Below are 25,624 nucleotides of genomic sequence, written 5' to 3'. Positions count from 1 at the left end.
ATGCATGTGGCCATGAGTATCTGACATTTCAAAAGGATGCCACGAGCATTCGACAAACAAATGCATCATGACAGCAGAGGGAAAGTGGAATCTGCGTGTGAGCAGGAGTGAGTGAATAGATGCAGAAAATGCTGCAAAGATTTACCAAACATTTTCTTCGAGGATCAAGAGGATCTGCTGTATCTGTAGGGTTTCGTTGTAGCAGATCTGATCATATCGCAACAAATGGATTCAATCACCTTGAAATCCTTTTTATTTTGACGAGGTTCACACACAAATAAATCATTACATGGCAAAAAGAAGTTAATAAAACTCAAAAACTCAAGGCAACTTACTGCACTGGATTTTTTAATTTTTAATACAACTCAAATTCCAGAGTTTTTTTAGAAAAGTCTTGCAAACGATTAATTTTTTGTTCAGATAATTTATCTTTAATAAGAGCCATTGTCATCTGTCTATTCCATTCACGTGATATCTCAAGATGGCCTGAGGGAATTTCTTTCACTTTTGACCAGTTGTCATTTTGACTAAGATTTTCAGATTAAGTGATTATGTTTCAGTAGTCAAAGGTCACAGTGACCTTATATGAATCTAGAAAAAAAGTATGTAGAAATATGTACACAGAAACTGCACTGGTCGGCGGAGGCATACAACCGCAGTGTGGTTACTCTAGTTAGCTAAAGCACCTTGTATGAATGTTTCTTGTCAATCCACATGTCACGATATGCATCTTACCTGAACGTGACATCTCCAGCTCTTTCTTGGTTATAATGAACAGAACAGCTCAACCCATGGGAGGTGAGTAAGCTCTCGTTTAATTCAACAGAATGAAATTATACAACCAGTGGTTAAAATAATAAATGAGTCCCACATAGGCTACATGTCTGTCTCTGGAGGGAAACAGGTTGTGCTTGTTTTAAACACCCGGTTCATGGGGAAATTGAGAAATCACATTATGTCTTGATAAGGTGGAAGAGACGGGGGTCTGAGAGTGGGATGGTTGCTATTTTCGATTCAGTCCAGGCCTCACAACCAAGCATAATTAATAAACGATTACTTATTGCCTGAATGCCCATATGCTATAAAGCTCACAGAGCAGAAATAGTCTTTTCTTCAATTCTATTTCTTACCAAAATAAGAGTCTCTTCATGTGCTCTTCCTGAGGAGAGACTGGATGGAGCGTACCTTCTGTGTATGTGTGAGGTAAGCATGAAAACTACATAATTATTATTGTAATATCACATCTTCATCGGGTTTCTGATCAGCATCAAACTCATCATCATCATCAACACCACACCATGGATTAAGTCATTTTCATTAAAAATCATCTGAGCAACATTTGAAAAAAGATTAAAGAGTTAAAAGCCAAACATCATCATGAGGCTGGATATATACTGGATCTAATAGTACATTACACTGACAAAAATAAAGACTCAAATAAATTATTAGAAGACGCACTATATATCATATATATCTGTGCATGGCAGGTGAATACATGTAAAAAGTCAGTCTCTCCATCTCTCTCTCTCCCAGTATCTGAGCGGTTTCCTGGTCTTTTAGGCGACCGAGCAGAGAGAAGTCTGGATCTGCATGCGACAACATTCTCCTGTACGTCTCTGATGGAGGGAGAGATTGAATAATTAGAAGACTAGAGAAGAAAGCAGATGTCTCCACACTTCCTGCATGTGAAATCCTTCAATTTTGTGAAGAAGTAAACAACTTGTTTCCTCAGGGTTTCTCTTCTTCTGGTGCCTCATTTCTTGTCTCTCATTCTTCTCAAATCTCCACATGTGACTGTGTGGAGAGGATCCTCCAGTGTTACCCACAGTACTGTTGAATGCAGCTTGGATAGAAATAATAGAAGAAGAACCAGGAGCGATCAGTTTAGGATTATTGTGACTCTTTTCTTTGCTATTTCAACTTGATGAGTGAAAACAAAGATCTGCCTGCGTTCTCTTCCTGCTTCTCTTCCCCCTCTCTCCATCTAGAAGTCCATGGAAATGGAGCGCTGTTGTGGATCAACTATGGTGGTGCTGTTACGAGCGCTGTTGCCACGGACACTGAGGGTTCCACAGGCTCCCGCCATCCCACCACCGATACCTCCAGCAATGCCACTTGGCCCTGCCATGCCCACTCCACCCGGCATACCCATTCCTCCAGCCATCGCCAATCCTCCTGTTATCCCCACTGGCCCTCCAATTCCTCCTCCTGCTATTCCTGATGGGCCTCCCATTGCTCCTCCACCTGCGGCTCCTCCTCCCACGCCTCCGCCACCGCGGCCGTAGATCTCACATGGGATCTCCTCAGTGACGCGGTCCTCAATGACCTGCTGGTCGCAGTCGTGAGTCTGTGAGTGCTGCTTGTAGCCGTAGCAGCTCTTCTTGTAGCTGGCCGTGGAGTTGAAAGTCTTCATGGGCGGTGGCTTGGAGAAGTCGTTGTGGTAGGACAGCTCCATAGAGCTCAGGGTGGTGCGACTGTGCTTCATACTGCCGCCACCAGTGGCCACTGAGGCTTGTGAGCCACAGTGATGCTCATGGACACAGCGGGACATGGTGGAGGAGCGCCGCAGCTTGTGGAAGCTGTCCAGCTCCTCAGACAGGTCAGCAAGGTCTGAGGAGATCTCCTTGTCCCGTAGAGAGAAGAGCTCGTAGTGCGGAGGGTCAAACACCTCTTGGAATCCAGCTTTGTTGAAAACACCGGGTCGACGTGCTACAACCTGGAAAAGAACCATTAAATTAAGTGATTAGGAGACCACTAGTTCTCACACTGATACCAAGACAACAGATGTAAGAACACTGATGACTCTCCTATGAGTAATACACGAGAACACTTTTGTTTATGAGAGATTTCTGTACTGCATTTTTGTCTATAGTGCTCATACTGGATCTAAGTCAGTTAGGCTCAGCTCGAAAAAAAAAGGTAGCATCTGTGCACCGCTCATAATTTAGCAATGACTGTATTATATTCTGATGAAGGTTTGGAGGTTGTTCCTTATGTTTCCAGATCACCGTCAATCATATCTTATTACTTATGAATATTTTTACATTATAAAAATGACCAATGTTGTCCATACTTTAGATTTTAAAATGTTGGTGCTTCAGTTATCATATTGTAGTTTCCATCAGAATGCACCGTAACTGTGATGTTAGTTTGTAGGTCCTAAAATTATTTTCATACAGTTGCAGGGTGAGAATATTTCCACGCATCAAAACCATCTGTTCAGAGCCCAAAACCTCGAGATCCTTTAGAACATTTTTTCACAATATTTCACAGTCATAGATGGAGAAATGTTATTTCATAGGAGTCAGAGACAATAATGTATTTAAAAACAACAGATTCAATAGACCAGGTATAAAAACTCTTTCTGGTTAAGGAGTGCCATGGGGTAATTTTAGGAAATCTCAAACTGAAGTACAAATAGATGAAGCAGGTTAATAGAACGTTATTAAACCAGAAAGAAAACTGGAACCAAACAATTCCTGTGCTATGCTATGCTATTCTTTTATTTTATTTTATTTTATTTTTGTGATGGTCAGTAATGGTGTAAAATCCAAGGGATTTCTTTTTTTCTCTGTCTTCATAGCTACATGTGGCCCCATCTGGTCTGGAATCCCACAATCCCTTTCAATTAAGTACCTCTACCTTTCGGGCTTGGTATGTTTTTCTGCCAATCAACGTGTCAGTCACAAAGGACGAGTTACCTTTTTTCTTGGCTGTTTCATTTGGACCAGGATGGAGATAATGAGAAGAACCAGAACGATGCCCGACGAGACACCAATGACAGTGCCATGGGTCTTAGTGATCTGATGGAAAAGCCCCTTTGATCGCTTCTCTGCAGAGGACAAGAGAGCAAGACGAGAGAATAAGAAAACAAAATAAAGTCATGGAAAGTAGAAAATGTATACGTATGAGAAGGAAAAAATAAATCCAACCTAAAATACAAATTAACCACAATAAAGTAAACAAGCGATGATTGACAGAAAGAGGATAATCACCTTTGCAGTGGTTTTCATCCCATGGGTAGACACAGTTCTGAACCCCATTGCACACCAGAGAGTTGTTAATACACATGTTGCTATGGCAAAAAAACGTATTGCCCGAACACGGGGCTGCAGGCGAAAGAGACAGAGAAAACAGCATTTGTCAAAAAACGCAGAAAAGCAACAGCTTTCAGTGCAGAGTAAAAGATGACGACACTGAGATAAGGACCAGAAGCTACTCTGATAATAACAGCAAAACAATAACACAGATAAGAGAACCATTTGGCTGCAGAAATCTGTAGTTGCGTGTAATAAAAGAGAAAACGTTCTATTATGTCCTGAAAGCTCAGGTCTAATGGAAACAGATCACACAAGGCCACACATCACCATTTCCTGCAGAAACAACATGTGACATCAGGGACTAATGAAGGCAGGAGATGGCAGCTTCACTGAGCTGCAGCCTTCACGTCAAGGGAGTTTGAGAGAGGGGGGAGAGGGGGAGAGCAGTTGGGTGTGTGGATCATTTTACAATGGGGACAGGAGGAGAGGGGCAATAAAGAAAAAGAAGACAGGGGGTTGGGGGGTAAGGTAGAAATGGCTCTGGACCATCAGGGTGTGCAGATGGTCAGGCAGGTGCTGTGAGAGACCCAACATTAAAGTGAGTGTTAGCGTATGAAGGCTGAGATGGCAGAGACAGAGATGAGCAGTAATTGAAGCTGGCTGCTGGGCTCAGGAGATCGATGCACCGCCAGTCAGAGGAGAGAGCGAGGCTGAGGGATGAGGCTGATACCTGGGTCTGTAGATTTGGAGCCACAGTAAAAGCTATGGGAAGTCTGGATTTAATGTATGGCCACAGATGGGTGAACTGGACATTGGCATAATATTGTGCTGCAGGTCCAGAGGGAGTCAAACCGAGGCTTGTGTAACAGACAGGCATTCAATTTACAACTGAGCGTTTAACACGGTGTTGACGTTTTTGATATAGTGGAGGACAACCAATCTCTCACAGACCTTCCATAATTGAGCTGAGCAATCAACTAAGCACGCAGTCAGCCATATTAATTAGTTTGAACTGAACGTTAATTTACCTTCCGTACACTGCAAATTAAGAAATTATGCTTTACAACCAGGCATGTTTGTGCAAGTAATTAGATTTGATGCCTGTCAACTTCCAAACCTTTATTAGACCTAAAACTATACGATGTCTAAGACAAGTGGCAAATTTAATCTGAAACCAGCCATTAGATGGAGCAACACAGTTGTATCACCACAAACTCTCTTGACATCTCCATGTATTCATATGTGTCACCACTTTTTCACAATTTAAAACGTGCTTCTTGATCATAAAAACGTGTGTATTTGCTAAAAAGTAGTGTTAGGCACTTGTGAGAGAAGGACATTCAGTTTGCAATTTACAAAAGTGAAACATCTGACCAGTTCACATTAGAAGCTACTATTTAAAGCTAATTAAAAAATTATCTTAATGGTTTTATAAGTGAAGATGTCGACAAAAACTCCATTAACTAAGTTATTGTCCCGACTTGAATTGGAGTTCGCCTGAATTCGTCCTCATTTAATACAATTTGAGATTATGATTTGTATTTTTCCTTTGTTTCCCTCTCATCTATTGAATCAAGATGAATCAAGTGAGCTTCATTTATATACAAAACCTTTACCTGATTATAAACAAAGAACATAGATGCAGGAGGAGGTTTGAACTGAGCCTATAAACCCTTGATGTTTGAGTAAAAAATACATCGTATTCTTGATTTCTTTTCCTTTGCAGTGTTGACAAAGAGCATCAAATGCCTGTACAGTGCCCCCTGCTTCCACCACGAGTATACCATATAGCAGAAACAGTACAGATCAATTTCACAGTAAAGGACGACCCGCCATTTACATAAAATTTAATAAAATAAAACCATGGAAATCTGAAGTGTTCCCATGTCTCAGTCCTATTATCAATTCTACCCAAATTATGTTCATATGTTCAAATCTTAAACAATTTCATTGATCCATTCCTTTGCTATGGGACATCCAGGATTTGTCCAGTTGGTCAATATGAGTATTGGCAGCCGTGATAAAACCAACTTTTAAAAACTGAATTTGCTGGCCAGTGTGTCCAGGTTTTATTGTTTTGTCACGAAGGAGACAAAATTGTGCGTGTAATGGTGGAGCTGTCTCAATATCTCAGACATCTCACACCAGAATGAGTGAACCAAGGTACCCAGCTGACTTTTACTCTTCCAACGTTCCATTTCATGAAGTCTAATTGGGTCCAGTAATATCTGTGTATTATATCATTTGGATACATTTCTCTCTAGCTCCTCATATGTTTTCTTCCCATGTTTGCTATAATATCTGACCACATTTTTACTATAAGGTACTCCTGCCTTTTTTGTTCTTGTAACATTGAACCTATTTCTCTTATGATATATACAAGTCTACAAATTATCCTTTCCCAGCCCCCTTGACAAAAATGTTCCTTGTCTCTTCTTTGGCAGAGGCAGACACACTCTGAATCTTTATCACAACTGAAACAGATTGTGGTTTGCTCCACCAGCTTCACTCTGATATGTGGTCCACTGTGTTGAGAACTCTGAGTCCGCATGCTTCTCCTGCCTCAGGGTTAAATAACTTTGACATAGGGACATGTATGTACAGTATGTGTGTGTGTGTGTGTGTTGAAGATCTGTGTGTGTATGCATCTCCCAATCAGCCTGTAGACGAGGTCAATCCCTAGACACTGTGATCACTTCAACACTGATTATACATCTCCCGCCTTCAAAATGTAGTTTCTCAGAGGGTGTCAACGACGCCTCGCCCTCTTACCCCCACACAAGCTCACAACTCACATCTGAATGTATGCGCTGTGTGTGTGTGTGTGTGTGTGTGTGTGTGTGTGTGTGTGTGTGTGTGCACGCGCAGGAGTGAGAGTGCATGTGTGGATTCAGGAAAGTCTTAATATGTCTGGTTTACATTTCAGCGGGGGCTCTGTCAGAAGATTAGAGCACATTAAGGATGATGGAGTGTGAAAGGCAAAACTCATCTTGTTCTCCGAGTGACAAAGATTAATGGTTGTCTCTGACCTCCGAGTAAACTGTGAGCTGGTGGCTGACTCTCACCAAATAAAGTTTGGGAGTCATTCACTTCAGACTTCTCTAAGATGAACTGTGTGATCAGAATTAATGAGCATCCAAATGGTCTGAAGGATTCTCAGAGTAAAAAAAAACCCCCGTCCTTGCTGAATTTAAAACGCCATTAAGTGCTGACTGAAATGGTTATGGCTTTGCTGATGAAAACAACATACGCATTCACCCAGGGTTTCAGAAGAGCGCAAGAGAATGGGGCAATTAATATCTCCCTCTTTTCAGGCATTTAATGAAAATATAATGGTGCAACAACAGACATTTCTGTCTCCTTATGTACAACCTCATTTGTTTTAAATTCCCTCCTCCTTTAAAAATTAAGCCTAATGTATAATTATTCCCAGGATATCAATTAAAACCAATTGGCTTCTCTTTCAACCAAAATAGAGAAATACTTTTTTTTTTACTATAAATATTTTATAATAAAAAAACATATTAATCTGGTACATCTAAGAATTATTTATGGGAAAAAACATGAATAATTGTTTGAGCTTCTTCCCTGAAATGACCCTTCAGTGTTTGTTAGTAGCTACTGATGCAGACAGAATGTGGAACCTCATACAACAACTGTTTTTCTGTGTGTGGGTAATGTGGTGACTGGTTTTGGGTGTTATAATAAAGTGATAATACATGCTCCTTCTGTAGTCTATGATAGAGAGCAGTGGTTATCAACTATTCAAAAAAGTAGTTAGCTAGTGGATTAATCACAAGGGCCACATTTTGTCTAATCCCTGTCAATGTGTGATAAATAGAAAGGGCGTTAAAATAATTCTCTGATTGTCGTCTCTCCCTCCCTCGACTCTGTTGTCGCTCCTCCTTGTTAACTTTGCTGCTGCTAGCGTTAGCACTAAGCCGGTGTAGCTTTACATGGTTATGGGTAGTGCTGGCCTGGTATTGTTGGTGAACAATAGGGCAGTCTTCAATTTTGTAACTTTTTAGTCAAGCATCTGAATCTCGTCATATGGCCATATTTCTTCTGGCTCTTACTACACGTGTGCTGATTTAGTCCCCACACTGCAGTGTTAAAGTCACACATGACAACTGCTTGTCACTAACAGCAGAGCCCCCTGGTGCATATCTGCTGTAGATGCCCCTGCCACTGCTTAATTACTGTACCATGTTAAACCCACAGATGAACGACTCGTCTACAACTATTCACAGTGTCAACTAATGGCTTTGATAGTCGACTAGTCGAGTAGTCTGTGACACACTGCTACACAGTTATAGGAGGCAAATGAAGCTGGAACAGAGTTTTGTCTTTCACTGATACAGTTACAGTGTTTGGATAAATAAGGCAGAACTCCAGGACCAAGACGACTGGTACTCACGGTCAACAAAGGAAGTAAAGAGCATGCGGAACCGGCTGAGTCGACTCTTCTCATCGGCCCACATTCGCACGACTCCCACGCCGTTATCCAACATCACGTCATTGGCCACGGTGCTACAGAACTTGGCCTTGAGATTCTCGATGGCACTGCTGCCGTCGTACACGGCCACAAAGTTCTTCTTGCACTCATTGGAGTGTTCCATCTGGTACTCCATGAAGCGCAGGTAGATCTGCAGACAAGGTGAGAGATGGAAATCAGTGTGGAGGCTAACAAATGTGCCAACGCCACTGCGATCTTTAGTCTCACCTCACAGCTGTCTGAACATAATCAGCAGCTGTGCGCTTATGAGGGCAAATACATGAAAAATATGCTTTAATTGAATCAAGTAGAAGAGAGTCCCTGGAGTGCACTGGGATAGGAACAGGTTGCACAGTTTAGAAGATAGATAGAAGATGCTCCGACAGACAAATCAAATAACAACCAAGTAAATCGAATCTAATTTGCGATGCAAGCATGCATTATTCACATACTGATGGCTGGCTACTTAATTAAACTTTGAAAATATCTGACATGAGTACTCCTTGCTCTATCTCTCTCACCGTGTCTCTTAGCTGTGTCTCAATTCAGAGAATACCACAGGGACTGAAGAGCAGTGAACTGAACAGTGGAACGGTGAACGCCGCAGTGAAATACCAGCAGGAAATCCAGGCCTGTTTCATGATGTTGAAATGTTCACATGATACACAAAAGTTCCTTATTTCTAAGATGTGATGATAACAATCCAACCACAACTGCTTAGTAAATCAGTCTGATGGCGTGATTAGATGCTACTTTAGGGATGATGGGGATTTATTGATGTGACGGTTTAACAGTTCACTGCAACCAATTTCTCAGTCACTGAATATATCATTTTTCTCAGCAAACATCTTAACTCGTCAGCAAGTGTAAAAAAAAACACTGGCGTGACTAATAACATTAACTGGCTCATCTAAATGGAAGGCATCATTAATAATGTTAATAATTACAACACATTATGGTGGGTGATGGTGTGGCAAAAAGATGAAGAAGTGCAAGAGAGGGCAGCATTTCCTTCTGTTCTCTGTTGCCATAAAAGTAGATATATCTTATAAACAAGGAGTCAAACTGTCCTGACCAACATTTACATCTTGTAAAATAACTACTGAATAAATAAAGCATTTAGTGTGTCTAGTGTGTGTGCTTTAAAAAGATTATATTCATCATTATGATTTTATAATATACAATCACCTGAAATGATAAATTGTTGTGTTTGTGTTAGATTAGAATGAGCCCTTCATATCGACACTGGGATCAGGACCTCTTCCACAGAGCCCTATACCATCATGTTTCTATACTAGCCCAGAAAACCAAGCACTGGCTCTAGAGGGGCGATTCTAGGATCAGTCTTTTAAGGGTGCTCAGCCCCTATATGAGAATGTGACATGCATATATGTGTACTCCCTTCTCCCACTGATTTCAGTAGACCTGGCTCTTTCTATCAGCTGTAACACATTGCTGTGTGAAAGAAGTCGTTTTAGCAGTTTTTTGACCAAATACCCGGTAAGCAAAGCAGAACGCCACATTTTTCCGAGAGGAGTATGGCAGCCATTTAAAGCTCTGGAACCAGTTTTGTTGGAAGCTCTTTTTTGGGTACCAAACTGGTCATGCTCAAGCACCCCTAAATATGCTAAACTCATCTATGCCTGAAGGCCACTTAAATTTCTCCTTCATGCTTGTGAAAGGAGGAGTGAGGAGAGGGGTATGCAGCAGCCTTGCTTTTGTTCATATTCTAATAGATCTAAATATCTTCTGTGAAAAGCCCCAATAAATCGTGTCAGTAACTTACATGAACACCACTGTGACCTGGCTGCACCGCAGTGTCATGAGTTAGCCTCAGATGAAATGCGCACATTAAGCACACAGGCACCTGTAACCATGCAGCAGTTAAGTAGCTGCTCTCATGTTGCTGCTGGATGTGCTGCTCTGTACCTTCTGCTCCGCCGAGCTAATTTCTGGTTAGGCAACTCAGTGCTGCTGCTAAATTCAGATCCTCTTAACGGCTGCCTCACACTGCACATGTCGGACCAGTGAAATATCTGTGGGCGATGAATCTGTGTCTGTGTGGGAGGAGTGTGTGTGTGTGTGTGTGCGTGTGTTAGTCATGCACTAATGTTCACATGTGTGTGCATAAAATATTACTTTGTATACAAATGTGTAATTGCTTACAGAACTGTATGTGACAGTGTATTATGTAATTTGTGAACGAATGTGTGCATCTGCTCTTTTATACTTCATTAGATGTGCGTGTGTTTGTGTGACTATATTATGGCCAGTGAATAGCATATCAGTGTGCTGATGACTCATTTAGTCATGAGGGAGAAACACAGCAGCTATGAATTGAGGCTAGCCCGGCTATGGTTATCATTTCAGTGGGATTTCAGATGTCCTCTCATAAACATCATAAATTATGAGAACACATCAGTAGGCTTTCACTCTGGTCTTTTTAAATCAAATTGATTTGTCTGTGTTGCTTTTCCCCCATGCTGCGCCTTTCTGTGTATTCACACTGCTCACAACCTTCATGTCTTGAATTACAATCAAAACAATAGGAGAGGATTTGTTCCCAGTGACTGGAGCGCACAATGATACTACAGCACATGCACTCACTCAAAATGGTTGAATGAGGAAAACCACTCCAGGCTTTTATAAATCTGCATCCACTTGACTGATTGTTTACTTAATTAATTACCTTTGGAACAGAACAGATCTAAATGTGACTTCACATTTAATTAAACAGTTAGAAAACAATGTAAGATGATATTAATGTTGAGAAAAGAAACTTTCCCATTTATTATCTAGACAGTGGTCATTACAGTCCACACAGACAGTCAGACCTTATAGTTTCAGCTGCAGTTGTGTGTGTACCTGAACGTGGCATGTAACGTAGATCTGTCTTTTATTCTTCGGGGCACGGCGAATGCAGGTGAATGTTGTGGGTCAAAGTTCACCAGAGATGAAATCCATATGAAGCCAGGCTGCGCATTTGCCTCGCCACAGAGAGTGAATGCTTTACTCTCTTCCTGGCTCTCACAGATTGGGAGTGCTAGTGAAGCCTTTGCCTTTCTGTTCCATTCACCACTGCTACATTCGAGCCTTCATTTCTCAGGGATGGAAGGACGTAATTGTCAGCCACATTTGAAGAAGCCTTCGAAGTGGGACAGTCTGACTGTGCTCTTTGTGTATCTGTCACTTGGAATCTGTGCACGACAGCAATGTCTGTGTGTGTGCGCGTGCATCCCTGCTAACGCCATAGATTGAACTAATTATGTGGGAAACACTGGAAAAATGTGAAGTGCAGGAACAACTTTAGTGACAGATGATGGGAACATATTGAAAGTACAGAGGGTGAGTTTAGAGTTGACTCCACAATTATCAAGAATGTCTGAGCGGTTGCTCTTCATTATATTTAGAGCATCATCCACTTGATGAGAAATTTCTAAATCATTTTCTCGTCATTTTCCTTTTTTGGATAACCTTTTATGTATCTGTTCTGAGATAGACTACAGAGTGCATGAGTCGCTAGTGAGAGATTTTGTATCACTTGTTGTGACGTTTACCCTGATAACAATAATAAGAAGACATTAGGGCTTTGACCAAACAGATTTCTGAGCTGGTTGTGAACAAAGCCATACAGCTCTTACAAAGCACTGAGGAGGATGAGCACCAACTTCATGGATACTGAAATATAACTAAACATAACTGAGAACAATGGTACTGATGAGTCAAATGTAAAATAAAAAAATCCAACATTGTTCAGTCTTTCAGTGGAGCCAATGTCAGTGGCTTTAACAAATATCTCCTAGAGAGCTGAATAACTGTCCTTGAGTGCTTTAACAGTGATAAGTCAGGATGTTTAGAGATTTTTTTTATCACAACTACATGTAATAAATAAAGTCCTGTATATTTTTTGTCAAAATAAAATCAAAGACCAGACCTACAGACCTTAGCTTTATTGAAATGGATTGTTGTGAACGTATATAGCAAACATGAGCCACAACATCTGTACACTGTTCTCTCATACTGACCTTGGACTGAGGGGGAGCCCTGATGGTCCAGATACAGTCCAGAGCATCACCAGGCTTCACTCGTTCTTCCTCTTCCACCTGACTGGAGCGAATGATCCCATCCCATCCGCCAATTTCAAACTGACAGTCTGGAGGAAGACAGAAGAAATGTGAAGGAGAGGAAAGAAGAAAAAGGTGTTTGACAGAGGGAGGGGTCACACAGAGGTACACGAGTTGCAAGAAAGAAGAAAGAAAAGGAGAAAACAGAGAAACAGAGTGAGGAGCAGAAAATAAAGAGGAAAAGGTGTAGGGTGAGGCGAGGAGCATGACAAACAGGGAGAGATGAAGGATTTTATTCAGAGAAGTAAAGACTTTAGGGTGGAGCTGTAGTGAGCGCAGCAGATTAGGATAAAAAGACAACAAGAAGACAGAGGAACAATGGCAGCAAGACAGGGAGAGAATCGCAGGATAAAAGAGGTGTGTGTTCTTTCATGTGTTTAAATGTGTGCACATGCGTGTTTGTGTGTCCTTTCATTTCATGTAAAATTGTGCTTGTCAAGGTACATTTGTGTATTCAGCATTCACGTCAGAGACAAAGATTGCCTCCGGTAAGCTTCCAAACACAGAGGAGCTCTTCAAAGAGGATCGAAGACAAACCAATGAAATACTGAAGAGCTTACCTGGTATGGGGTTTAGCAGTCCACCCACGTGCAGATGGAAATCAGGGTCTGAAATGATAAGATTTGGAGGCACATCACTCTCAATCCACACGGCAGAAATGAGTAAGCAGAGAACACAAGATAAGATCCTATTAAGGGAGGACAGATAAAACTGAAAAGGGTCTGTTTGAAGCTAATGTCTGTACATGATGGGAGATGCTGATTTCTAGGTATATTGGGTTCAGACTCAGGAGGCGTTGAACATGTGGTTGCTGAAAAGCAAGAAAAAGGGAAGGGAAGAGGCCTAAGATGTTTGAAATATTGAAAACTGCATGGGTGATCAGTGGATGTCCAGCCTGCTGATAGTCTCTCTTTTTAATTGCCTTTCAGACCTGGTATTAACATCCGTCCTGAGTGATCCAATCATATGTGGTCAGCACGAAGTACACGTCTGAACACACCCAAAGGCTCCTTGAATGTGTAATGAGATCTGATTTAAAATAACACATTCAGAGGTGGCCTTGGACGCATTTGGCCATCTTGTTTTCACTGTGAGAACGCAAATACATCCTGGGCCACATGTGAAGGACCGCCTCCTCAGCTTACATCCTCTGACCTGCAACATTTTCACAGCAAATGATTCTCAGTTGATTTGTTTGTGACGATCACCACAAAATCAACACGATGATAAGACACATTTCTAAAATTAGTGACACTTTCTTCATAGCAGATCTGCACGAGATTCATGACTCCTCTCTCAACCTCTCTCTCTCTCTCTCTCTCACTCCTGCCAACACACGCACACAGGCAAACTGTAAACTCTGGGTAGAAAAAAAAACACGATTTGGTCTTCACAAACTTTATTTATTTGCATGCCAGTGGTGGCCATAGGAGACACGTTCAGGACGCATTATAATGACAGTTGGGAACGCAAGTCCGTAACGCTGTCACTTGTGATCTGATCTCTCAGGACAGATGTTAATAGCAGGTCTGAACAGGGACTTGATAGCCAGATGCAGTTCAAAACCTTTGATATGTAAAGCAATTAGTGTAAAAAGTCACAGGGTGTAGTGGAGTTGAATTAAAACAGTTTGGGTGTAAATACCTGCAATGAAGGTGTACTTGATGCGGAAGCCAAGACCCTCCAGCTCCTCGTCACTGGTGAACTTGATCCACATGAAACGTCCCGTTGACGTGACCAGGCCTGGGTTCTTTCCACCACAAAAGCGATCAATCAGCGGTGAGAACCCAAACGGCCCATCACGGATTTCTATGTGATCAAAGCGGCACTCAAACGAGGGCTCAATGTAGTAATTCTTATCGAAAGCCAGCTGAATCCTTTGTCTAGGGAGAGCTTGGGTGAACAATGGAGAGAGGAGAAAGAAAGAATAACAGGGGGGGGGGGGGGGGGGGGGGGGGGGGGTGGGGGGGGGGGGGGGGGGGGGGGGGGGGGGGGGGGGGGGGGGGGGGGGGTGGGGGGGGGGGGGGGGGGGGGGGGGGGGGGGGATAATATTAAATGTTGTTTTTACAGGACAAAGAAAAATCAACATGGAATTCTAAAGCGAGATTAAATGGTGAGTCAGATGTGAGTTCATGGTGTTGAAGTTGACCACTGTAGGTTGTTGCTGCTAACTTTGTACGTCAGTAAGTTGGCTCAGACCTCTGTGCAGGCTACTATCATATAGGCACATAAAGCCTTATTCAGCCAATGAATATGCAGCATGGCATCTAGTCAGGTCATATCTGACTCTTCCTGAATGTTAGTATTCCTTACAGCTTCATTCAATATGAAGGGATATATTTATAGAAAGAGCCACAATGATCGAGCAACATTTATTACACGGAGGAGAATTGTTTCATAGTAACTGTGGTAAAAACTATTATGAGCAAATTTCTAATTGCAAAAGCATGAAAGAACAAAGTCAGCTAAAATCTCACTATGATGGTCTCTTAAACATGAGCAAGAAGGTGCATATTCTCATTTGCAAGCATGCGTCACGTCATGCACAGGACACACACACACACACACACACGCACAGAGGAAGTATTTGTCAGGGCAAGTAGAGCCTGCCTTAGAGATGAATCATACTAAATAAAGATGCTGGTGATGGGAGGCTGTGAATCATGGTGAAGCCAAAACATGCCCTTAGAGAATGAAAAGAGCGAGTTCAAGGGTGGACACATGTGTATATGTTACAGCGTGTAACTGCAGTAAAATAATACAGGAGAATCTCTTCTCTCTCTGTGTGACTCTGTCTCACTTCTTGTCTTTGAATTTGTTATCCCTCTCTGCTTGAATGAGCAGCTTGTACTCCTGCACTTCCTGCTCTCTGTCTATCCTTCCCTGGTGTGTTGAGTCTCATTCTCTGTGTAACTTTCAATCTCACTCAATCTTCACACACACACACACACACACACACACACACACACACACACACACACACCACACACACACACCACACCACACACACACACACACACACACACACACACACACACACCATGCACGTCACAGCTTGATAGAGAAAGCGCATCAAGTATAAATCACTCCAATCTATTGAGATGATGAACTGGGGGACATGACACAATCAATGATCATCACTAACCACAATCATGATTACAAAGCATTCTGATTAGCACTTTTGCCAAACGTGAGCGTCTCTCGGTTGCTATAAGAGGCAGAACAAAGGCTCAGCACTGCAGCTCGGATATGAATATGACTAAGGCCATTCAGAACGAATGATAGCAAATGATAGGTTCCATCTGTTGCCTCCAGACCGACTGTGGCGCACCACTGCACGCACGCACCCTGGGCTGACTGTGACAGTCACTCCTTATTCTTCAGAGACGACCTGGGCTTGCTTTGTCCACAGGGGAGCCCTTGAGCCATGTGTAAAATATATTACCCACCATGGCAATGAAGAATCCAGGCACACATCTCATCTGCATGAAAGAGAGTGCTTTACCCTCATGGACAGACAGGTCATCAGTTTATTATGAAAACAAATCAACCAATGTCCCAGACCTCTCCTCCTATAGCTGCTAATGATGCTTTTCATTATGCTTCCAGTGCAGCAGGTCACTAATTTACTGATGGATGTGATTATTGGTGATAAACGCTTAAGTGATGACAAGGATTTTTGCAATTCAGAGTATACAGCGTCAATCTAAGTTGTGTGGCAGATGTTCCATCTCTTTTTATGTTTCATTCAATAGCGGAGTCTTCTGGCACACCCTGCCAATAGAGATGAACACAGCACCAGCCCGATGAGGCCATAAGTCAGGGATAAGCACAATGCGCTACTTTCCATCATTTTCAAAAGGGCTTTAACTGTGAGGTGAAAAAAAATTCAGGATGGCTCATTCAGAAAATGTCAGGCTTGTTGCCCTCCAGAAGATAGAAGACAAAAATCAGATAGGGGCAAGGTTATATAAAACAATGTCAGTCAGACTAATGACATTCACTGAAAGAGCAGTGCGCTGAGAGCAGGAAACCATGTCAGCTGCTCTGCTACCAAGCACATAATGAAGTGATCAGAGGGAAAAGACCAGTTTTAACCTTCCAGGATGTAGACACACTCCTTGTTGGGTGGGTAGGTGTTGGGGTAGTTTGGCGACGTGAACACCCCGCCATTGATGTTACGCACCCACGTGCCACAGTCATTCTGGTTGGGGCTCTGGGCACCATGTTCGCTCTGGGCATCTGAAAGCAGAAAGGAGAACAGACAGACAGATTGATTATTGAGTTGGGGGATGAATGAGGTAGAGTTGAAGGAGGGTTGAAAAAAAAGGACAAAAAAACAGATACGGAATAAAGAGGCAGGAAAGAAAGGACAGAATTGAGAACGGAGCCATTTTGTCTTATGATACAAGTGAAGACGACTCCTCCTAATTTCAGACCAGTCAGAGTCAGTTTGGGTGAAACAACATCAACAGAAGAGAAACGTACTCGAGCTGGAGCTTACCTTTAGCTCTCTGTGCCAGAGCGAAACCCTCTTCTATTAGGAAGAAGAGTACCCACGCTGTAAAGAAGAGATATTACACATTAGCTACAGGTGACATAAAACACACTTTAAATCTTCATGTTCAACTTATTCAGCAGCCACAGAATGTGTAACCATATGCAGTATTGATTTCAGCAGACCGTGACGAATAGTGAGCACAATATACATATCGATTCAGTTTAAAGTAAATCTCTGAGAAAGGAGGAGAGCTGTGAGAGAAAAGATAATCGTATAATGTAGTATGTAGTAGTATTGTAAATGTCATCATATCACTGCCAATAGAAATCATTCACGAATGAGCAGTAGTGAAAAACATCCTGTGTTTAGTGATGGATCATCTTGTAAAAGACAAATGAATAAGACTGAAGGTATTGAACATTGAACATTGAACATTAGGCAGTTGCAGAGGCTGAAGTTCACATTTCTAACTGTGGACCAGCGGGTTGAGTAAAGTAAAACCTTGAGGTCCCTGAGAGGCAATTTGCTTTGCAGGCAATAGTCCAACACAATAACAATACATTACATACACGGCACAGATCCATCAAACCGTCACTATCTCCAAGGATCACAATAGGCACAGTTCTAATTTATTTAAAAAAACATTAGCAGAAGGAACAAAGAACAGTCTGTATCTGTCAGTGCTCCCATTAGGTCCTCAGCCATGATGGGAGCTTCAACATTTAATAGATGCCATGGGTCCAAGACAATTGTCTGTGCCTTTGCCTAAGCGATGGCCCTCACTTCAAACAGATGCTAAAGATCATGAGAGACAGCACCAGAAATCTTATGGCACAGCTGGACAATTGTCACCAGTTTGTTCCTGTTTTACAGTGAAGACTCTCAAACCAGCAAACCACAGGGAAAGAAAGGAGAGACCCAATAAAAGAAGACTAAAACATTTTCATCAATGTCAACTGTTGTCATGTAATTAAATGTATCATATGGTTCAGTGATACTAATCTAACTATTGATATTCACCAATCTTCTACTTGTTATCGACTATATGTCAACACAGCATTAATGAACTGTTCTCATCCATTGGTTACATTCTGGCTGCATTGCTCAGTTCTCAATGTACTGAACTATGGCTGCCAATGATTGTTTTCCAGACTGACTTCCAGATGAACTGATTATTGGTTTCTAAATTCTCAATAAAGAAGCTGGAACCATTGCATCTGCGAAAAAACTAACAATCCACTCATCGTCATCGTTTGTCTCAGCTTATCAGTTTTATCTTCAACATTAAAACAAAGTGATGGTCGTGTTGTTGGTTGTAAAACATCATATAAATTGTATAGAATTTAAGTGGTTTAGGGAAGAACCGTAAACGTCAGTAGCAGGGATGGTAAAGTAAAAGTATAAGAGCCTAATATAACAGTGAAATAATATATGTGCAGCCGTTGCTGGGGAATTTACACCTTCACTTGCCATAGGTGACGGTTAACAGGAGTCACTAGTAGGTCATTAAAGACATACAAGACTCTCACCCACTAATCTGCAGCCTCTGGGCACAATAAACATAAAGCTTGAGTATAAAAAACAGGATTACAGGCTCCGAGGATTATACAGCGCTGATGAGGAGACAGGCATTTGGGCTGAACATGACTACAGACAATAGGTGAAATATGTTGTATTACAATGATATCTGCACCAAGGGTGAGCATGTTACAGCTTCTACCACTGGCTCGCTCTGATAAGCTGCTGTAGACCTGATCCCCACTGAGTTCATAATAGGTTGGCCCACTCACAGCAAATTAGAGAGCGAGCGTGAGCCTGGCACATTGCATAATGGGCACCCAGGAAGGAAGGAAGGAAAGGAAGGAAGGAAGGATGGGAGGCTGAGAGGCTGAGAGAGAGGGAGGAGAGAAGGAGAGTGCAAAAGAGGAGGGGGTCTAATGAAGAAGAATGCATGGTTAACATAAGCAGTGAACACAAGGGCACCAGTGGACCGGCACATTTAAATGGACTCATTTTGAAATACACACAATCACCCCCACCCCACACCCCCCAGGATCCTCATTACTTCTGTCTCCAGTATCGTAGGTGGAAGTGTGAACCACCGCGGGAACGTTTACAGAGCAGACCTCCAAAATAACAGGTGGAAGATCTAAGTTTCCACTGAAGCTCTTGTAAAAGCCCGTCGCTAAAGCTGCAGAAAGAGGGAACTAGAGCTGGGCAATAAAAGAATATAAATAAATATATCATTTAATTTTCATCAATAGCAATATAACAAAAGTCCATGTAATGCTAATGCACAGTGAGAAGGTATAACACATACTGATCTACCTGAGATTTGTTAAAAGTTTGACTGTTTATCAAGTGTCTGTTATACTCTGCTCATAAAGAAGAGCCTTTACCCCGGAGCACAAATCATAAAAGAGATCAAAATAACCTGACATTTGTCATAACAATTATCAATATCCACTGATATGAATATTTTTATCTTCATACAATATTTGGCAATATCGTCCAGCCCCAGCAGGAACACTGCAAACAAGCTATACCGCAAGCAAAATGGGATCTAATCATCTTTTCACCAGGGCCTGTGGTTGGAAATGTTAACAAATCTCAATCTGTAAAAGTTATGAACACCTGTGCTTCACTCAAAATATATCAATGATGTTCTGCTCACAGCTACAGAGCTAACAGTAAACAAGGAATGACTTAAATCTGCACCTTACTGAATCAGAAATTGTGCATGGATGTTGGACATATAATTGGCCCCTGCGTATAAACTGTGGCCCCGAGTTACAAAAATCCTACATCCACCACTGCACAAACTGAGGAGTTGCAACCATTGTCAGGTAAAACCAAGAGAAGATCTTGTGAACATTCATAAATGGATATAGATAACAAACAGTAACAAGCACAGCACTACAAAGCATCTCAATAAACACATTCTCTCACAAACTGCATCACTCATACTCTTTATTATCTTAATCCTCACACTTTGCCAAATCCACATACTCTAGTTTAGGTTAGGTCTGCAGGACACCTCCTAAAAAATACATCGTCTAATCCCACTTAGAGGTTTCATGTAATGCCGGCTCCTCTTAAATAAGGACAGGAACAATTACTGCGGGTAGCTAGGTCATGTCATTTGACATCTTTTCTGACGCCCGGGCCACACTGGCTGCTGTTCAGCCACCGTTCTGCAGCGGAGCTACTCCTGCCAGAGCTGCTTGTACATAGGCCATAAACAATATCATTTTTTCTGTGATGTCATACGTCAACATTTAGTTTTCATCCTTGACGAGTGGTTTGACATGAAAAGGTTTTTTTTTACCTGTTGTGCGTCAGTCACGTGGTGTGTGTGAGTGTGTGAGAGAGAAGAAGACCCAGCGAGAGAGAGAGACTACTGCCCATCACCCGAAGTTCTTTACACTAACTTTTAATTAGCCTTTGTGAGGTTTCTGGTAGAACTACTGTATTTCCTTGTATAAACGTAGTCCTGTTTACTCAAATAAATACCAGTACTAGACAGTATGCATCGTCCTCTCCAGCAAACATTTTACAATAAAAACCTTTTAATAAATTGATCCAGTCAACAGAAATGCTGGTGTGCTTTTATTTTGAAAAGAGTAGGCTACAGTAAGTGCTGCAAACATTTATGTTCTTGACAAAGATCATTTCCTCTGGATATTCTGCTGTGAACCGCACGCAAAAACCTTTTTTTTTACCTGTATATAATACCTGCATATGACACCTGTATATAACACAGACTACACATATTTACCTGTATATAATACCTGTATATAACACAGCCTACACATATTTACCTGTTTATAATACCTGTATAAAACACAGCCTACACATATTTACCTGTATATAATACCTGTATATAATACAGCCTACACATAATTACATGTATATAAAACCTGTACATAATATCTGTATAACGTAGCCTACACATTTTTACCTGTATATAATATCTGTAAAGCACAGCCTACACATATTTACCTGTGTATAATACCTATATATAACACAGCCTACACATATCTACCTGTATATAATACCTGTATATAACACAGCCTACACATATCTACCTGTATATAATACCTGCATATAATACCTGTATATAATACCTGTATATAATACCTGTATATAACACAGCCTACACATATCTACCTGTATATAATACCTGTATATAACACAGCCTACACATATCTACCTGTATATAATACCTGTATATAACACAGCCTACACATATCTACCTGTATATAATACCTGTATATAATACCTGTATATAACACAGCCTACACATATCTACCTGTATATAATACCTGTATATAACACAGCCTACACATATCTACCTGTATATAATACCTGTATATAACACAGCCTACACATATCTACCTGTATATAATACCTGTATATAATACCTGTATATAACACAGCCTCTACCCTACAGCTACATGAACTCTTCCATGAAAGCAGCACGAGCTGTCGCACAGCAGCTGCGGCGCGTGCCTCAGGTGTTGATGGCGCGAGACACGGGCTGGAGCTGTGCGCGTGCAGCAGCGTATCGCGCGCAGCACAGCGGACACGCGCTGATTGGACAGATTCATGGAGACGTGATGGCTGCTGTGAGTAATGTGAAGTAACACGAGCTGAGTTGAGTTTTATTCACAGAATCAACTGTTTTATGTGATTTCAAATCAAATTGTGCACCGGAAATCCTCCATATTCTTCTTCCTTCTGTCTCCACAAAGTTTTCTGTAGAGAAGGTCGGGAACACGTCTCCCTGGAGGTTTATCAGGCCATGTGTGGGTTTCAGATCATGTTTGACCTTAAGTGTCCATTAGAGCCATGAATCTCAGTTTAATGGACAGAGACGCTCAAACCTGCTGCTGCACAAACCTCTGCTTCCTCTGCTGCTGCCTTTTCACACTAGAACAGTAAATATTCAGAAATCATTTCTAATTGGTCCACACATGAAACATCTATGATCAAGTGAAGTCAGTTTCAGTTTCTTTCCCCTCACAGTGACTGGATGTGGTTCAAACCCAACCGGTCTGCCTTTCTGCTCAATGAGAGGCTCAGCAGAGGCTGCCACTGAAGAGGTGCATTATAGAACACTGGTTAATGTCGATGTCAGTGGAGGCAAGAGAAAATTAAGATTTTCCATAAAAAGTCACAAGAACGCAGGTCGATGCTACAGAGAACGCAAGTAGACATTGATCAGAGGACACTTTGCATATCATTACCTGTAGATCGTCATTTCTGTCTCAGTTTAACAGAAATACATAAAAACGAGGACTTTGTTTTACCATTCACGCCTTAATGTTTGATGCGTGTTCGAATCTGAATGAGCTGCAGATGAAATATCCACCGCACAAACAGGAGGAAATGCATAAAGAACTGATGGATGAATGTATGACTCCAAGCTTTAATAAGAATAATAAATAATGAACTGTGGGCTCTTCCAGCCCAAAGCGCCGGACCCTGACGCGCACCACACGGCTCCTTCTTGTCACTCACCTCTGAGCATCTCCTCTCCCGGTGTGAATCCAACCCCAGCAGCCGCTTCTTTCTCTCTAAAAACAACCTCCTCCTCTGTCCATTTCAGGGAGCGCTTCACTAAATCCAACTTTTCTGCGCCAACAGTAAATCCATTACGCAGAGCCACGCTCCAGAGGACAGCAGCGGCACCAGAGGCACTCCACGGTCCGCGGCTCAGTTCGCGTTGAGGCTGGAAGATAAACGCTGCTGCAGTGCCTTTTAGCCAGGCATCACCACTGCACACACAGGGACCACAGCGGAGGTGGAGACATGTGGAGACGGACTGATCCTGACGCGCTCTAGGAGAGGTAGGTATCCAGAGGACGCATATGGACGCAGGGTGGATGGAGACAGAGAGATGTGGTAGGACTACGGAGAAGAGGAGGAGGAGAGAAGGAGGAGAAAGAGGAGGAGAGCGTCTGATCTCCGTCTGTGACCAAACTCACAAACACTCCTGAACCAGCCTCATTTAAGCCGTGGGCGCTGCTGACATCAGTGAGTGGCTGTCAAGGCAGACACACTGAGGACATCCCTGTTCCGGTTCTTTCTTTCAAAATAAAACAGTACCAATGAACTCATAGCGCGTTAAATTACAATAAGTAAAACAAAGGAGGAGAAAGGAACACATGACACTAGTGGTTTTTGCTATTTGCATTGTTTGGGGATTTATTCTGGATATGTGCAGTAGCTTTGTTATGTTTTTAGACAGAGTGAACAACACATATACTTCGATCATTAAGTGCACTGCAGATTGTGTAAAATACTGTTCGTACTTTTGTCCAATGGCTCCACTTAATTACAGATATCTTGCAGATCAATAATAATGTAACCTTTCAAGTTAGCAGTAACGTATTTGTTCTCAAAGAAACTAAAGTGAAACTCTATTGACAGAAGCTGTTCTATCAGTGTATCCCCCAAACCATGAGGATGTATGTCTAATGTTATCTGGACATCAGTCTCATTCTAAATTTGCCTTAAGGGCACATTAGAAACTAGAATCCACTTAGTTATGAATAATCAAATGCACATTTTAAATCTTAGTTTTACAATTATATTTAGTTTTAATTATATTTGTATGTAATTGTTTGTAATAATTATATTTAGTTTTAAATATAATTGTAGGGTTTAGGGACACAACTCTACTGTGCTTCTCAGCAGTAGTGTGGTATTTGTTTCCATGCTTTTATTTTTAGGCTATATTGCCTCGTTTCCGGTTCTGTGTGTGCCTCCTCTGTGCAGCTTAACATAAGATGTAGTGCTCCACCCCCTCATTGCTTTAAGTCTCTCTCTCTCTCTCTCTCTTTCCCAGCAAACTCTCACATGCACACAGCTATGACTATCAGAAGTGCATGTTAGTGTAACATGTATGATCGCCCATGATTTGCATCAGTTGTGATCTGTTTGAGAAAATCTCTCTCATTGGCCATAAAGGGAACGTCAACACCCTCCTTGTATTAATTAGCAGGGTGGGATGCTGGGACCAGAGGGTTTCTTAAAGGGGGCTCCAGGGGTCTCTTAGAAAAATAAAAGGCAGTTTAATTTCTGCACGGCTTCACTCACTTCAAATTTAGTTAACGAGAGCGTGTAGAGATGATTATTTTGGGTGTAAATTCCCCTCTAGCTTCCCTGCTACAAAACAAACAATGTTCTTAGAAATGAGTTCCAGCGGGGGATTTCTTACAAGTGGTAAATTATGGGTTCGGGACCTAATGCGTCTAATGTGTTTAATACAAGAGGTAAAGTGTTTAATAAGATGTCTAATAAAGCACAAACTGAACCAACACAAAGTCGATTGAAACAGGACAAATCTTTATTATCAACCTAAGTAAGTCAACACATTTAGTAGCTTCAACATTCAGCTGCAAATAAAATCCACAAAACAAAATAAATTACAAACAGCCATTGTTAATCAGTAGTTAAAAAAGTGCAAATCACATGGAAAGGCATGAGCTCATTCTTGTAAAATAAATACAAATGTACAGCAGATTAACTTTCAGATGGACAACAAGATGAAACAAGCTGGAGGGACAGTTGTAAGAGTCGTCACTGAGCCTCAGTGCAGTAGCATTAGACATTTGCAGGATGATATACAGAAGCTTTTTGGCACTCCCATGATGCACTGTGATACAGTCAAGAGTGAGAAAGATGAATTTTCTCTCAGCAAACCTGACGGCCATTCACCATTTTTGGTGAGATTGGTGGCAGAAAAAAGCACTCGTCCGTTTTTGTTCACATTGCCCCAGTTGCTGCTGCAGTCGCGAGGCGCAGATCGATATCACAGAATTCCGTTCACTTTCATTTCCCAGGTTATAAAATGAAGGATTACTTAACAACAGCTCAGTCAAATGGAAACAGGAGGCGAATCAACAGGACAAAGACAATAGACAGTTACACACAACTGGGTTTCAAGTAACATTGCTCATAACTTGTTGGGCAATTCAACAGAAATCTGTCATTTTGTCAAAATAGTCCAAGAAACCCCTGCTTTACACTTGTGTGTGATCTCCATTAGGATTTCTCTTGTGTTTCCATGGCCTTGTTGCAGCTTCTGTACTTCTAACACTGGAATGAATAAATGAAGTGGAGCATGTATTTTTTACATCTGACTCGAGGACTGAAAAATATCAAAAAGAAACGTTTTGGTGCAAATGAGGAACAATTTATTGGCCCTTGAAATGAGCCTGTTCGAAAATGTGTGTTTCCGTGTGTGTGTGTGTGTGTGTGTGTGTGAAGGAGGGTGGCAGCCGGGCGGAGGAGTGCAGGAAAGGATGTTCTCCCATGATGCACTTCACATGGCATCGAAATGGAAACGGTGGGCTTCCTGTCTCTTCTCTCGGTCATCTGCTTTCTGATCACACAAAGGGGGAGAGAGAGAGAAATGCATTTAGTTTATACAAGTTCAATCTCTTTTCAAAATCCT

At 41.7% G+C, this 25,624-nt stretch overlaps 2 protein-coding genes across 2 annotated transcripts in view; both read right to left on the bottom strand.

Moving 5' to 3' along the window:
• Positions 1-387: 387 nt before the first annotated feature.
• LOC117753137 (neuropilin and tolloid-like protein 2) lies at positions 388-23,175 on the bottom strand. Its single transcript, XM_034571051.1, has 10 exons — positions 22,684-23,175; positions 17,164-17,220; positions 16,758-16,901; positions 14,304-14,552; positions 13,220-13,267; positions 12,561-12,688; positions 8,458-8,686; positions 3,996-4,109; positions 3,702-3,832; positions 388-2,716 (listed from the first exon to the last, which is right to left on the bottom strand). Exons 1-10 carry the CDS (start codon positions 22,691-22,693, stop codon positions 1,985-1,987), a joined length of 1,842 nt encoding a protein of 613 aa, XP_034426942.1. The 5' UTR covers positions 22,694-23,175; the 3' UTR covers positions 388-1,984.
• A 1,324-nt stretch (positions 23,176-24,499) lies between these two features.
• itfg1 (integrin alpha FG-GAP repeat containing 1) overlaps positions 24,500-25,624 on the bottom strand; it is a 162,019-nt gene continuing 160,894 nt past the window's right edge. Inside the window, exon 18 of the mRNA XM_034571059.1 lies at positions 24,500-25,552. Coding sequence (XP_034426950.1) covers positions 25,493-25,552 — 60 coding nt within the window. The 3' untranslated portion in view covers positions 24,500-25,492. The remainder of the gene's footprint in view (positions 25,553-25,624) is intronic.

Source organism: Hippoglossus hippoglossus, chromosome 3 (genome assembly GCF_009819705.1).
Source record: "Hippoglossus hippoglossus isolate fHipHip1 chromosome 3, fHipHip1.pri, whole genome shotgun sequence".
Classification (NCBI taxonomy): Eukaryota; Metazoa; Chordata; class Actinopteri; order Pleuronectiformes; family Pleuronectidae; genus Hippoglossus; species Hippoglossus hippoglossus.
The sequence above is the reverse complement of the archived record's forward strand: the minus strand, read 5'-3'. Positions and strand labels throughout refer to the sequence as shown.

What these genes read in the sequence shown, in the direction of transcription:
- LOC117753137 (XM_034571051.1), bottom strand. An exon ending in CAAGTACACCTTCATTGCAG is followed by an intron (nt 13,268 to 14,303) that starts GTATTTACACCC and finishes TTATCATTTCAG; the next exon opens with ACCCTGATTTCCATCTGCAC. An exon ending in CTTTACTTCCTTTGTTGACC is followed by an intron (nt 4,110 to 8,457) that starts GTGAGTACCAGT and finishes TTTCGCCTGCAG; the next exon opens with CCCCGTGTTCGGGCAATACG.